This window comes from Callorhinchus milii, unplaced genomic scaffold (assembly GCF_018977255.1).
Source record: "Callorhinchus milii isolate IMCB2004 unplaced genomic scaffold, IMCB_Cmil_1.0 Scaffold1, whole genome shotgun sequence".
Taxonomy (NCBI): Eukaryota; Metazoa; Chordata; class Chondrichthyes; order Chimaeriformes; family Callorhinchidae; genus Callorhinchus; species Callorhinchus milii.
In genome coordinates this window covers 31,690,611-31,706,327 of record NW_024704742.1, presented here as the reverse complement: position 1 = coordinate 31,706,327, position 15,717 = coordinate 31,690,611, and the positions used below count along the sequence as shown (strand labels likewise).

The following is a 15,717-nucleotide window of genomic DNA, read 5'->3' as shown; positions in this document are numbered from 1 at the left end:
TGACTGCCAGGTTTACAAACACACAGTAGCTGCACTTGACTGTAAAATCTTCGTGCTTTAAGGCATTTCTATGATGAGTGGAATTATCCATTTCTGTCATAATCAACAACAATAACTTGCATTTATACAGCATTCTTCACGTCGGATGGCATCTTGGAGTGCTTAACAGTGGCGCAGCCCGATGCTGAGGGAAGGTGACTGTAGGCACGGTCAAAGAGGAATGTCTTCAAGTGCAACCTGAAAATGGGAGAGGGGGGCAAGGTGAAAAAATTGAGGGAGGGAATTCCAGAGCTTTGGAGCATGGTGGCTGAAAGCACGGCCGCCGATGGTTGAGCGGGGTGTCCGCGGGCAACAACAAAAACAAGATTGCATTTATAGAGCGCCTTTCATGTCGGGAGGATGTCCCAAGGCGCTGGACAGTTGGGTCAGGACCCGAGCAGGGGGGAAATGGTCAGGGGGAGGGAAGGGAGGGAGCGAGGAGGGGGTAGAGAGTTGAGAGGGGAGGTGAAGGCACGGATGATGCAGAGGTATGGAGTTTAATGCAAGTGAGAATGTAGGCGGCAGAGTGTTGAATTTTGTAGATAGTGGAGCCAGGGAGACCAGTGAGGAAGACATTTTGAGTAGTCGACAGCCTTCTGATGGCTCGTTGGCTTCCAATACTTGTACTGATTTTTATGAAGTAAACGTGTTATACATCAAATAGATTGTTCAATATGGAGTTTCTGTGCAATTCTGCTCTGTTAATTTCGTTAACACCTGAATTTCTTCCAGTTTCATTCCTATTGTGTGCAAGACGTATTAGTATGTGGTTGAAAACACTGATGTTTGTCTCTGTGTTTTCCCCAGATGGAAATTGCACTGGAATGAATCGGACCTTTCTCTGCTTTCCACATCAATGCTGCAGCACCTTGGAACACCTTGGTCCTACCATGTGCAGCTGCCTCTAGCTGAGACCTGGATCACATTGACTCCAAATTCCCCTATAGTCCTACCAGTTGCTACTCTGATCAAGGGGTGGAAGACATTACACAGCGACGTCAGTGATGCATAAAGTTTTTAAGGAATAAACTGTAGACGTTGCTCCAATTGGCAGGTTTGTGTACCTTTTGGCTTTGGTGGATTAGCAAATTCCTCGACATTGATGGAAGTGATTGAAATGCGGTCAGCAGAAGAACACGTGCGAGATCAGCAGAACATGCCTTCCAATGGCTATGCAAGAGCCCTGTTAGTTCCCTACACCCACGAGGGCATCAAATCCAGCAGTTTACCAAATGGCATCAGAAAAAGTCAAAAGAAACAGAAGGAGTACATCCAGATCTCCTTGCCTGATTCAAACTTTAAGTTCCCGCTGGAGTGGTGGAAGACTGGCATCGCATTTGCTTATGCTGCATTTAATTTGGTGATGACTAGTGTGATGATCACAGTTGTACACGAAAGAGTTCCTCCCAAAGAGAAGAATCCTCCTCTTCCTGATACCTTCTTTGACTATGTTGACCGTGTCGAGTGGGCTTTCAAAGTGTCTGAAATCAATGGCATGGTCCTCATTGGCTTTTGGGGAATCCAGTGGTTACTCCTTAGGTATCGGTAAGTAATCCACTTGCGTGTAAGTCACGCTCTTTATCTTGCCTTCTTTGTATATTTATTTATTCAAGTGGTTAAGCATCACTCAGCTGGTTATCTGAAAGTGCGGAGGTATTGCTGCAACAATAATGCTGGGATCATGTCCCCATTATAGTCAGTTAGTGACTCAGAAATGCAGATAATGAGAGTTTTGCACATAATGGAGTGAAATTTGCAATTGATATCATATTGAATAGACCTGAAACAGTAGCATTCTCATTGAAGATTGAGATTGGTCTATAGCACATTGGACATTTTAATACAATAGAAATTTGTTATCTTCCTTATCAAGTAACTCCCCTATAAGACTCATGTCATGTTATTGATGTGTTCACTGAGAGTTGAGCTGAAATTCAAGGTCTGTACTCTGATCACTGGGGAGGAGAGATTTGTTTTGTTTTGTTTGTCTCTTGTTCTTGGCATCTTCAGTGATGATGCCAAATCTATGTATAATGAGAGAATAGCAGTTATAATGTGATTGTATTTCTACTGTAGGTCCATTGTGGCACGCAGATATTTCTTCATAATTGGGACTCTGTACCTGTATAGATGTATCACCATGTATGTAACCACTTTACCTGTGCCTGGAATGCACTTCCAATGTGCCCCAAAGGTAAGGCAACTAGCAGCAAAATGCTTATCTATTTATTTATTCTACTGGCTGGGTGGGGGGAGACTAAGAATGCATTGACTGATATTAATAATGATAATATTCCTTGCATTTGATATAGGGTCTTACCACATTGTCAACGTTAAAGAAGTGCTTCACAGAATATATTGTAAATTGTATTAACTGTGTGGGTGAATACTGCAGCCAATTTGTGCATAGCATTGTCCACGAAGAGCCATAGAATGATTGACCAATTTTATTTGGGGGGATTGTTGGCCAGGAGAAACTTGGCTTTTGTGGCTGTTGCAAGGGAAAATGGCTAGATAATGTGAGTTATTGTAAATGATCTGGCACCTCACCTGCAAATATTGTTTGCTGATTTTCCAGCTATGTTTGAAAGACCATTGTAAGGTGACACTGATCCACCATTTGCTTGGTACCGTTTGCTGAAGAGGCTATTGATCCAGAAAATGTGCCTTTTTTTTCCCCCCTTGACTCCCTTTCCGCCCTGGGATAAGAATGTTTTTACAAATGGAAAACCCACCTGGCACTTCCCCTTTAAGACTGAGATGCAAATTGCCATGTGTTAATTTGCACAAATAGTGCTAATTGACATTGATGGAAAAAGTGCCCAGCAGTTGTGTTAATTATCAACTGGACCATGCAAAGTTGGAAGTGGACATCTTTCTCTCGCCAATACCATTCACAATGGCTGCACCCAGGAGCCATGCAGTGGATTTAACTTGTGGTTTATGGATCACAATCTGAACTTTGGCTTAGCCATCTTAATTCTGTTTAGCCCAGCTGGCATCCCACGGACTAGTGGTCCAAAGCTGCAATGAATGAGACACAGCCTCAACGTGTGCTTCAGGGAGCAACTGTTATAGCTGCACACCCTCAGACTACTCGATAGTTCAGCAAATCACCTCTTCTTCAACAGTGTTAACCAGTGCTGTCGGTGTTAACACATCAAAAGTTGCAATTTCATCCCAAAGTCTTAAAGGGATATTGCCTTGTGGCTTTCCCATTTGGATAATTCTCTTATCCCGAGCGTGGAATATGACCTAGGGAGAAAAACATCTCAACTTTGAAATATCTGTTGAAATGCCAAACTATTGTCACGTGCAGGCCAAGGTACAGCTTGAAGCAGCAATGGGAAGGCAGTGGGATACATATTTTGGATAAGGTTTACATGCCAAAATATATTCTTGTGATGCGCTTCACTATAGTCTTCCAATTCAGTGCCAGGAAGCTAGACCTTAAATTGAGGCTCTCTCCTGCCTGTTCAATTGGATGTTAAAGATCCATCGCACTATTTGGGGGGAAAAAAAGGAAGTTTCCTCCAGTATCCTGACTGACAATCCCACAAATAAAATTGATCGTTCACTTCATAGCTATTTGTGGAACACTACTGTGTTTGCATGCAAAATGCACATTAATATCATTAACTTTACAGTAATTCCTATGAAGGTATGTTCACTATGATTTGTTCTTATGTGATAGGTGTTATATCAAATGAAAAGATTATTATTTTATTAATACAGAAAAGGTAGGAAGAGCAAAAAAAATTTGACTTTTATAAAGGACCTACCTGAATACTATAGTATAAAAACAAAAAAACTTAAATCCCACTTTGTGATTATTGGGAATAGTTTTGATGCATAAAGTATGTGAATATTCACCTGGCAATGCTTGCAGATAAACATGTGTGTATACACACACACACAGCTTGAATGTCTTATTTATTCTACACTTTGTTTGGATTAATAACTGCATCAGTCCTGCTCAAGGCTTACAAGGCCACTTTGAGGAGATAGTTTCACCAGGACATTGATTTGCAATGCTGCTGTGTAGTAAATGCAGGAAGTGCCAATCCACAGTCAGGGTCCTCTAGAAGCTGCTCCAAACATTTTTGATGTAATGTTATGTAACCAGCTCTTCACTAACATTATAAATTAAAATGGGATAATAGTAATTATTATGTCCTAACTGACTACGATTTGATTACCCCCAGGTAAAATTGGTTATTCACTTTGTAGTGGTGGTGGGGGGTTTGGGGACAATGCTGCGGGTAAATTGTTTGCTCTGTTTTGCTTGCAAAATGCAGTCGCCACACTTAACAGTTAAATCCGGTGAAGTGTTATGATGTGTTCTGCTTGTTCTGAAATGCTGTACACTATCCAGTGCCTTGGGACGTCCTCCCGACGTGAAAGACACTATACAAATGTAATATTGTTGTTGTGACAGCTGCTATATCAAATCAAAGGGTTATTTTACTTAAGACAGAAAAGATAAGAAGATCTGGGTGAAGGTTCATAAACTGGTTTGCTGGAGCTTTGTAATGTGTGTACGACTTGACTTTCAGGCTTTTAGCGAGTGCTGCAACATTCCTGTAGTGGGCAGAAACTTGCCTCAAATTATCCTGACAATGAAGTGCCTGCCCTCCGACAATGTGCTATTTCCCCACCCCCACTGATAACCAGACACTCCAGGTGCATGACTCCTGTTTCTTGGCTGAGACCTCACAGCATTGTAGAATTACTGACTGTTGAGATGAGAGGTCAATGACCTGCTCGCGCCTGTGTTAATTTGAAACTTGCAGGTGCAGCTACCTTCAAATGCCAAATAGACATAGATTAACTTGAGCAATTGCTGGGAAAGGACACAATGCTCATGCGCTTAGCAATGGGGTTTTGCTTACAAGTGTAGAAATATCTAGAGCACAGCTAAGAAAAGCATTGGTATTTCAATGCACAGATTACCCTTTGTGTTTTTATAAAAAAAAGTTGAAAAGAAAACTGTTACTATTGACTCTTGCTATCAGAATCCCTTCAAAAAAAAGTACAACAACAACAAGATTACATTTGTGTAGCGCCTTTCACGTCGGGACGACGTCCCAAGGCACTAGACAGTGTATAGCATTTCAGTCCCAAGCTGGGTTCGGGGAGGGAGAATGGAGGGGATGGGAAAGGGGGTGGCCGATGGCATGGTCGAAGAGGAGGGTTTTGAAGGAGGCTAAGGAGGGCGCGAGACAAAGTGATTGGGGGATGGAATTCCAGCGGTTGGGGGAAGAGTGGCTGAAGGCTCTCCCGCCAATGGTGGGGCGGGTGGGTTGGACATGGAGCAGGCTGGAGCCGGCTGAGCGGAGGGAGCAGGCGGGTTCGTAGGGGGTTAGGAGGTCGCAGAGGTAGGGTGGGGCGAGGCCATGGAGGGCTTTGTAGGTGAGGACCAGGATCTTGAACTGGATCCTCTGAAGGATAGGGAGCCAATGGAGTCGGGCGAGAATGGCGGAGATGGGGTCACGGAGTTTGGTGCGAGAGAGGACACGGACTGCAGAGTTCTGGATTATCTGCAGCCTGTGGAGGGAGGAGTTGGGAAGGCTGACAAGCAGGGGGTTTGCATAGTCGATCCTGGATGTGATGAAGGCATGAACAAGAGTGCAACAATTTTCCCCCAAAATTTGTTCATCTTTAAAAATCAGAAGTGGGGAGAAATTCCTTGGATCAGTTACTGAGTATGTCAGTGTGGAGAAGCTGAACTGATGGCAAATTTATAACTAGCATTTTTAATTCGCAATAGCACTCCCCACCCACCCCAGTCCAGCTTTCATGTGATGGCCAAACAATTTTTCCAGCAGGGTTTCCCTTGTTAGAAATTAAAAACTAGAACCATACTGATTTTACTGCTCTCTAAAATGTGCCCTACCACAGCACATCAACTGTACATTAGAGCTCCCTCACATTTTCTATTTCCGTGCCCTAATAATGTCACAAGTATATATTAAAGCTCTCTCTCACATTTGCCTATTGTCACTCCACTTTATAGTAAGTCCACTTTGAGATCTCCTCCCAATGTGAAAGGCACAATATCAAATGTAAGGATTATTTTTGATGATGCCTGTGTCCTAACTTTCCTAATTATCACATTGTCTCGGCAGGACAAGAACATTTCAAGACAACTTTTCCCCTCAGCATCCCCTTCCCAAGTTGTCATAACAATTAATTATCAAGTATTTTGTGCTCATCCTCAGCAAAAAGCACTAAAAAAGAGTAAATGGCCACCAAGTCATTTCTATTATTCTCCATTTTGTTTCTCAACTGAAGAACGTATCTCATCCTGTAGTACTTTGATCATAGGCAAATGAGACTGGATGAGATCAGAAGATTATAGTACAATGACCAGTCTCGTTTTCCAAACTATTGCTCACGATCTCATACCTGTTCCCCACAGTTGTAGTCCATCTTTCGAATTTTGCTTTAGAATAGCCACTTCCATTGCTGCACAGCAGTAACTTGAGTCTTTGGAGTTTACACGTCGACAATTTGAACAGGATTTGATAAATAAGGAATCTACAAGGGATTTATTTCTAGTACTTGAAAGGTTTTGTGGCTTCACGCCCGCCTAGAGCAGCTCTGCCCTGAAAGTAGGTCGTTTGGAGAAAAGTTCCTGCAAGTCAGTAAGACACTTCTTGTTTTCTCATTGTATTCCTCCAAAGGGAATTACTGTGTTTTAGACCCCAGTGTGTAACACGATCAATGAACTTTGTGTAGAACGCAAAATGCTGCAAGAAAGCAAATTGTAATATGCAGTATGTTAAAAAAGATTCCATTCGCTTGTGTAATGCTGGATCTAGCTTACAGTCTACAGTATTCAAGAACCGGTTTTCAAATGCAGTGAGGCTGCTGGTGTTTGGATTCCACTCTCTGCAATGCAGAACATAAGCCAAGACACCCGAGACAAATGGAACCAACCTTGTGAACGTGAACTGCTGCACACGATTTCCAAGCTTGTGTGGCCATGGCCCAGTTTAAAGGTTATCAGCGCTTAAACAGCATTGCTGGCCTGGAGACATACCCTGGAACACTGGTAGCTATTGCAGCCAGCAACATGTTAGCCTTGCTGATGCTCTTTGCCTTTTAATGCAGGATAAAGACCCACATTAGGACTGGTTGATAACGTACTCTGGAAGCAACAGCCACTCTGTGTCTGTTAGCGTCAGCAGTCGGCTCAACTGGAAATAAACCAAGAGTTCTAAGGCCCAAACATGTTACTGGTGAATTTGCAATATTAATCATGAGGAAAGAACCAAAAAGTAAATGAAGAGCTTCTTCCTGGTGTAGAAAAGTAGACTCCTGCCTAAAGAAAAGTAATAGCAATGCGCAGAGCAAGGCGATGAAACGTTTATTAGGTTGGTTGTAATAAAGAGATGGGTTCAAGAGACTACGAGATGCCATTATATTAATCCTTAATGATCCTTACATTTGGTATAGTGCTTTTCACATCAGCAGGACATCCCAAAGCACTTCACAGGATTTACTATATAATGCAATGACTGTTTTATGGGCCAATGCGGCAGCTAATTTGCACACAGCAATATCCCACCAACAGAAATGAAGTGAGTGACTAATTTTATTTCGGGGATTGTTGGCCAGGACACTGGGAAAAACTCTTCTCTTCACAAACATTAGCCCGGGATCTTTAACGTGCACCTGAATAGGTAGCTGAATTTAGCATACACATTCCTAAGACGGCACCTCCAACAATACAGTTGTAATATTCATTCAGAGAACACAATGTTTGAGGTGGGAAAAGAGAATTTGAAGTTTTTTTAAAAATGAAAGGCGTTTCTCATCTTATTCCAGTTGTTGATGACCCTTGGTGTAAAGAAATGTTTCCTTATTGCGTTTGTTCTTTCAGTTGAACGGAGACTCCCAAGCGAAACTTCAAAGGATCTTGAAACTGATCTCAGGCGGAGGACTTTCCATCACTGGTTCACACATCCTGTGTGGTGACTTCCTGTATAGTGGGCACACTGTCATGCTGACGCTCACTTACTTATTTATCAAAGAATGTAAGTGGTGGTCATTACATGCTGCTGAAAGGGCAGGGCATTGGATAGTGTGCTGTGGTGCAGTTGTAAACTAGAGATTTACACATGCAATGCAAACGTACTGCAATAGTATCTAATATGAGTCGCAACAACATCTTACATTTATTTAGTGCCCTTCACAGGATAGCACAAGGAGGTGCTGAGCCAGAGGCCAGGCACTTCCCCACAGGAGTGAAGGGAGAGTCACTCCAAACCGTGGTCAGTTACAGAGAGGATCTGTCTCTTCGACATTGGGTTGTCTTTTCCATTAAGATCGAAATAAAATGATAAATGTGCTGTGCATAAATTTAACTTGGGAATATACAAATTGGAGGAGGCCTTTTTGGCCTGTGAAGTCTCTGTTACTCCATTTTGTTAGATGAAATCTTTTCATCTCTTCTTAGTTCCCATCTAGTTCCCCTTTAAACGTCTCAATTGTTTTTTTTGTATCTAGGGCATTCTTGGAAACCTTTTCTGGTCTCACTTTTACCTTGGATTTTGATTTGTGGAGTCCTGTAGCTTAGTGGTTGGAGCACTCGCCTCGCAAGCAAAAGGACCTGGGTTTGATTCCTGGCAGGGTGAAACATTGGAAAGTTTCCTTATGCCTCTCTTTAGCTAGAAATAGGTAGGATCTCAGTTGTTAGTCAATTGGAGTTTACCTTTTTCGGGGGCAATAACCCCTTCAGAAAAAAATTATAATAATTTGCTCACTCAATCCACGACTGTTTATGGATTGAGTGCAATTGGCTGGCGCGATTGGTCTAAAACAAATATACAGTCAATTCACTTTACAGTGTATTCTGTGAAGCGCTTTGAGCCTTCTCAAATATGTGAGAGACGCTATATAAAATGCAATTATTATTATGGCCCCCTATTTTGACTCTCCTCTTCCAGAGAGAATTATACCTATTTATCTTGTCAGTTCCCTTTGTTATGTTAAAGAACCTCAACCAGATCAATTAGCTTCAGACCTCTGAGTAAGGGTTCGTTGGTGTGAGAACCGGGGCTGTTCCTAAGTGGTTGCTGAATGGAGGTGATTGTTCGACTGTATTAATAATATTATTAATGTGATATTATCTTGGTCGTAGAAAACCTTTTTGATTGCATTGTGAGCCTTGCTGTTCTGCCTGTGAATGTATTGTACTGCGGAAGACTTAATTTGGAACACATCAAGTAATCCGAGGCCTTTGTTTTTTGTTTCCGGTAGATTCACCGCGTCGGTTCTGGTGGTATCACTGGATCTGCTGGCTTCTCAGCGCCATGGGGATTATGTGCATTCTTCTGGCACACGAGCACTACAGTGTGGATGTCCTTGTGGCCTATTACATCACAACACGACTCTTCTGGTTGTATCACACAATGGCTAATATTTCGGTGAGCTTCCAGTGGCTGATGGAAATAGTCAAAGTGATCTTTTACTACTTTAAGCTCATCAATCAATGTCTAGTCAGGACTGTCAGTGATTCTCCTGAAGTGAAATGTGATATAGAAATGTAAATTTGTATTTGTATCAGAGCCTCCCAACATGAAAGGCGCTATCCAAATGTAATTTGATGTTGTTGTATTTGAAGCAATTCTAAGCTTATCTGCCTGTGCTCTGTTGCACTCTTGAATACACCACTAAACGGCGTGAGAGGGTCGTTGACTCGCATGTATTCCTTCTTTTGGATCAGTTGGAATTTATTGAAAATTTTATTGAGGGTGGGGAGGGAAATCTAACCGTTTTTGGGTGTTGCGTATTCCTGGTGTTTGAATGTTGTGACTCTAGAGACTACTTTTTTTTAAAAAATCATACAAAACCAACAGAGCAGCAACCATGTCTATTACTTGGTCTCTATAAGGAAATGGGATAACTGTACCAATTTGTCTGCATTAGGACGTCAACAAAATATAAATAGCCACATCAATTTACAATGTATCCTGTGAAATGCTTTCATACCTCTTGATGATGTGATAAGGCACTATAATCTAACGCAAGAATTATAACTGATTATTCATAGATTCAATTGTACTAAATATACAATGTCGCTTGACTCATTTTATGCATATACATTAAATGTAAAATGATTGTTTTAGAATCCGTAATCTAGAATATCTTAATATGTATCTATACGTATATCAAATGAGTCCATTTTTGTCTATTGTTTATAACAGTATAATAATAATCCTTGCATTTGATATTATCACATCATTGAGACGTCTCAAAGCAATTCACAGAATATATTGTGGATTGACTGTACTTTGTGGGTGAAACGTGGCAGCCAATTGCGCATAGAAGACTCCCACAAATAGTCATGGATTGAATAACCAATTTGAAAACAATTTTTTTGAGAGATTATTACCCTTGGAGAGCGATCTGCAAATTGAATAACAACTGGGTTCCTTCTTACTGCTAAGTAAACAGGGGATTGCAGAGTAAGGAAACTTGCCTAAGCCTTTGCTCAGCTCGGGAATCAAACCAAGGTCCTCTTGCTTGCTAGGAGACTCTGCTAACCACTACACTACGGGACTTATGGTGGGCTTCCCCCATTATAACCGAGTAACAAAAAGATTGTTCTATGTAATAGTTGATGTGCATCAAATCCTTCCAGTACCTGTGACTTACAAGCTCTTGTTTTGCTCAACAGAATCTGAAAACGCCTTCAAAAACCAACCAGTTCTCCCAGGCCTGGTGGTTCCAAATCTTCCTTTTCTTTGAGAAGAATGTGCACAGTTCAGTTCCCTGTTCCTTCATGTGGCCTCTCTCTTGGCCTCCAAGCTGCTTGAAGACATCCTGTAGAAAATACACACGAGTACAGAAGTTGTGAGGAGCCAGCAGGAATCCAGAGATCTTAAGACTTGGTCCCTGAGCCACCAAACCAAAGTGGTCTACACTAAAGAAGATTCTTCAGTTTGGTAACTAATCAAACACCCTTTCCAGAGTACAACTTGAATCTGACTATAAGAAATCGGGGAGGATGTTTTTTTGGCTTTGGATAATCCTTTTGTTTAGGTCCAGGTTTAGCTCAATTTTTAACTACTCTACAACCATTGCTTGACGATTGGGTTTATTTGACAACTGAACATTTTTATATTTAACTTAAATCTCAACTTCAAGCACATGTATATTAAAACCATCTCCTCTATGCAATAATTAAACAAGCTGCTATGTCATTACTAAATCCTACCTGGGTCTTGACGGCGATATCGTACTGTCATTCCTTGCCAAAGAAATTCTATCATGGTCAACCACTCTACTTGAAGGAAGAGTTCCACATGAGATTGAGCGTTCTATATCCTGCTGAACATATTCCAAAAACAAATCCTATGAATCAGATTATTTTGCACAATGTTTCAGATGACCATCAAGACTGAACTTCGAACATTTAAAAAAAAAAACTGCCACCATATGAATCTGGGGCAGACACTGTGTTAACTTTTGCAGTGCAGTATATGCCAAATTCAGACTTGACCGAAAAGGGACGAGGAGCTAAATTCTAGTCCAGCTCCGTTCGCGTTTTCTCCAGTGAATGAAATCGGTCGCCTCTCGTTACCGTGTTGAAGTGCTGGTTAGAGTTACTCTGGGAGAAGGTGTTTTGCGCGGAAGTTCAAAGTGAGTTACTAAAACTGTTGTAATGTTACAATCATGGCTAAAAATTTAATTTGGATGGTATTAGATATTTAAATCTGACTTCTTACGCCAAAATAAAACTGCACTTTCACACAGGTCAATGGTCTGATAAATGTGAAATTCAGTGATCTCGATATAATAGTTAATACTGAGAGCAATGTTATTTGGTTTTGGATTTAACAGTCCCTACTAGCTGTGCAGATTCCAGCCAATGTAACAAGCTTAGATGTTCACGCCCTGTTGAATTTTGTAAAGTGATGGGGAACTTGGGTTTGCACAAACCATTGTCTATAGTGTGAATGTGTATTTGTTCTTATGCCTGTCACATCTGCTAACAGAAGCCATGTTGTATTTCGTACACATATTGGGAAAGCTACAATTTTCTATAATGAACTTGTATAAAAGATCAGTACCATGTATGTATTGGATCTGGATAGCACCTTACACTTTCAAATACAGGGTTAATTTCTTAAAGTGGAGAAAGTATTTTGAACTGAATTGCTCTATTGGTACACTGGGACAGTGCCTGAGCAGCCAGTTATCTCTTGTCGATGCTAACCTGACTTTAGTCCAGCTGCCCTTTTCTGATGTGAAGATGGAGCACTATCTGGGATCCTTGCTACGGTAGAGGTTGCCACTGCAGTGAATGCCATATATCAGATAATGGACATTGATGCCAAATCTGTGCTCCCAGGTTGCCTCTACCAGTCATTCTAACTGAGGCATACTGTTCAGGTGTCTGCTGAAAAAGTGTATATGATTGTTGGGCAATTCAGCAAAATAATCTCTCCTTTCAAAGGAGTGGTAATTTTTTGACACCTACATTAAAGAGCTCCATTTGGGAACCTCTGCAAAGTTGGGCAATGAGATAGCTTCACATTCCAAAAAGTATTTCCTTCAAATCTAAATACTCACTGGTGAAAGTTAGAGAATATTAAAAGGGTTTAACTAAAGAGACACAATTTTTTTAAATTCAGAAATGTCTATTGTAATTTTTAAGATCCAGTGCCTTATATCTTAGTGCCAGTTGGTTTACATGTTGAAAGTACACTGCTCTGTATGGTGTTGGTTTTGTTCAGACTGTCTGGCAAAAATTATGTATAGAATTCATCTGAGTAAAAGGATTTGATTGAGACTTTAATCATAGCATGTTATTTCAATGCATTTGCAGTTTATGTTTTAACTTGCCTGAAAGCAAGTTGCAATGTACATCCACGATGGAGCTTCTTATTTACAGACTGTTGCTGTGAACTCCAGGGCCTTGCATCTTCACTCTGCTTCCTGACACTTTTCTGCCTGAGGATCTTTCCCATTGTTCAGGAAGGCTCTGATTACAATAGAAAGGTTTCTGCCAAAACCAGTGTCCCTCTCCCTGCTGCAACAAGAGGGACAGTTTATCCCACTCTCTCTTGTGGGGTTACCTCCAGAAGCCAGATGAGGATCCACCTCTCAATAAAAGATGGGACCTCAAGAATGCATGATTGACCATGTATCCAATCAGACACACAAAGCATCAATGTATTACTAATGTATCTGGTCACAGAGGGGCAGAGCTCCAATATTTTGCCAGTGTATCTAGTAGTAGCTGACACTATTTAACCTTGTTGTCTTGGCAGTTGTGGCCTCAAGCCTAAATGAAGATTCACTTGGACATGGTAAGTGCCTCAAGGCACCAGGATGCTTATATTTGTATTACAGTATTTCTACTGAAGGCAAAGCTGTCATTGTTGGTGTTATATATACCCAGTGTTAGAACCAAAGATCCAGCAAGGTTTCAGTGCGGGTATTCCTGGAATAGCTAACAGCATTGTTGCATTACTTTCTCTATCCGATGAAGCCTTTGTGTAGTTTCCTTAATACCCTCCCAGTTGATGTCAACTATTTATAAACCAGGGATTGACCTTGGGCCTAAGTGATCTGTTCAGTTCACTTTACACTAGATAAGTCAGTCCTTGGAGAATTCCTCAAATATGCCAATTAACAAAGTGAAGGAAGCTATAAACTGTATATGCAAGTTGTTGAATATTCTAGTCAGTAACCATGCTAGCAAATGCTGCAATCAATTGACTCACAAATGAAATTTCAAACCTGGAATCAAGCCGCGTGAATCATTTTTTTCAAAAGAAGGCTTGTGAAAATGTAAACTGAGGAATTTCATGTATTTCTGCTTTACAAGGGGCTTTTCGTTGCTATTTTTCCCCACTAGCAGCTAGTTCAGTTGAATAAGTCACTGGAAAACCTGACTGGATTACTAAACAATTGAAAACCTTCATAAACCACCTCCATGCATAGAAATGTCAGTCTGCTGAATGTAATGATTTTGTTCAACTCGACAAAAGGTGGGATGCTTGGAAGCAGCACTTGGGTAAATTCCAAAGAGAGAATGCATTGCAACATTGAAACCTTTGAAACAAAGGGTATATTTAATTTTTCCTTTATTACAGAAATAACTATTTCCTTTGTAAAGTACTGGATAGTTGAGTTTATTTACAGTATTTGTCTTTCATGTTGCCTTGATGTCATCTCATTTGCTGACTAAAAGGATCTGGTGGCAGTACTTTTGCCAGTGCTGCTTATTCCAATCACCCTCTAGAACTCCATCCTGCAGTCCCTCCACCTCACCCCTCCCTTGCCTCCTTCAAGACCCTCTTCAACCGTGCCTTTGGTCACCCTCCCCGATTCCCCCAGCTTGGGTCTGAAACATTGTCCAGCACCTTGGAACGTCCTCCCAATGTGAAAGGTGCTGTACAAACGTAATTTTGTTGTAACCAACCACTGAGCAGTGCATTAAGGGAGCCTGGCATTACTTGCCATCCTTTGCTTTCTGAAGGAAGTGGCTAACTAATGTATATAATATCTGCATCCTCTGCTGTCCCTCAACACAGCCTCATGTTGGACTTGAGCTCATGGTCCAGACTGATACTCCTGTACAGGGGAGTGTTGCATTGTCAGTGTCAACATTAATAATAATAATAATATAATAATAATCCTTGCATTTGATATAGCGCTTTTCACGTCGGGAGGACGTCCCAAAGCGCTTCACAGAATATACTGTAAAGTGAATTGACTGTATATTTGTGGGCGAACGCGGCAGCCAATTGCGCACAGCAATGTCCCACAAACAGTCGTAGATTGAAAATGACCAATTTATTATTGTTTTGGGTTTTTTGAAGGGATTATTATTAGGCTCTGTGTGGAGTAAGGAAACTTGCCCAAGGTTTCGCCCTGCCTGGAATTGAACTCAGGTCTCTCGCTTGCAAAGCGAGTGCTCTAACCACTGAGCTACAGGACTCCTGTAATTGTCTCACCTGTTGGTTGGCATCTATTGGTGAAAGGGAGCCACAGAATAGATTGATTTCAAGATCCTCAGACTCCCTCCCATCCTTATGGTCTACCGCAAGACCTTTTGTGCTTTCAGTCACCCTTTTGCCCCCTGCCCCAAAATCCACTGCTCAAGCTGTCAGCTCTGAAGTGGCTTTGACTTATTCACTTGATGTGAAAGGTGCTATATCAATGAAAAATTGTTGTTAGGGTACTGCTGGAGTTCAACCAGCCAGACACATAGCTTGCCGTTGATAGCACTGTCTGGCAAGTTTCTCTCTGCTTGTCCAGCTAGGACCATCCTACCTGCTAGGGCTTTGGCTTGCAGGGTTTAACAGGAGCTGAGTGGGAAGAATTTCTGCCCCAGTGACTGACCTCCCTTCTAAATCCTGCTGATAAACTGGGCTGGCTATGGTCATCAGCAGTGCCCTGGTACTTCAGGTTTTTAAAGTTAAAATCATTGCTACAGAAGTCTGCAATGGTACACTGCCTTCTATTCACAACAGTTGATCCACCCTACCCTGGGCGCTCTTATAACCTAGTTCAGAATCCCCAGCATCTCAAGCATGTCTATGAGCACTGCTTCAATCCAACTTAAACTGACCTAGTGCACCTCCTAGTGGTGACACTAGGAACAGCACACAAGCCTGCAAATTGAGATTGTGTCTTCTCCCTATCATGTGATTT

At 41.5% G+C, this 15,717-nt stretch overlaps 1 protein-coding gene across 2 annotated transcripts in view; it reads left to right on the top strand.

The window, feature by feature from the left end:
* LOC103187947 (phosphatidylcholine:ceramide cholinephosphotransferase 2) overlaps window positions 1-12,850 on the top strand; it is a 36,519-nt gene extending 23,669 nt beyond the window's left edge. For both annotated transcript variants that reach the window (XM_007907688.2, XM_007907690.2), the window contains exons 2-6: window positions 847-1,584; window positions 2,116-2,233; window positions 7,928-8,081; window positions 9,307-9,473; window positions 10,727-12,850. In XM_007907688.2, the coding sequence (XP_007905879.1) occupies window positions 1,142-1,584; window positions 2,116-2,233; window positions 7,928-8,081; window positions 9,307-9,473; window positions 10,727-10,906 (1,062 nt within the window). In that variant the 5' untranslated portion in view covers window positions 847-1,141 and the 3' untranslated portion in view covers window positions 10,907-12,850. The remainder of the gene's footprint in view (window positions 1-846; window positions 1,585-2,115; window positions 2,234-7,927; window positions 8,082-9,306; window positions 9,474-10,726) is intronic.
* The last annotated feature ends 2,867 nt before the right edge of the window (window positions 12,851-15,717 follow it).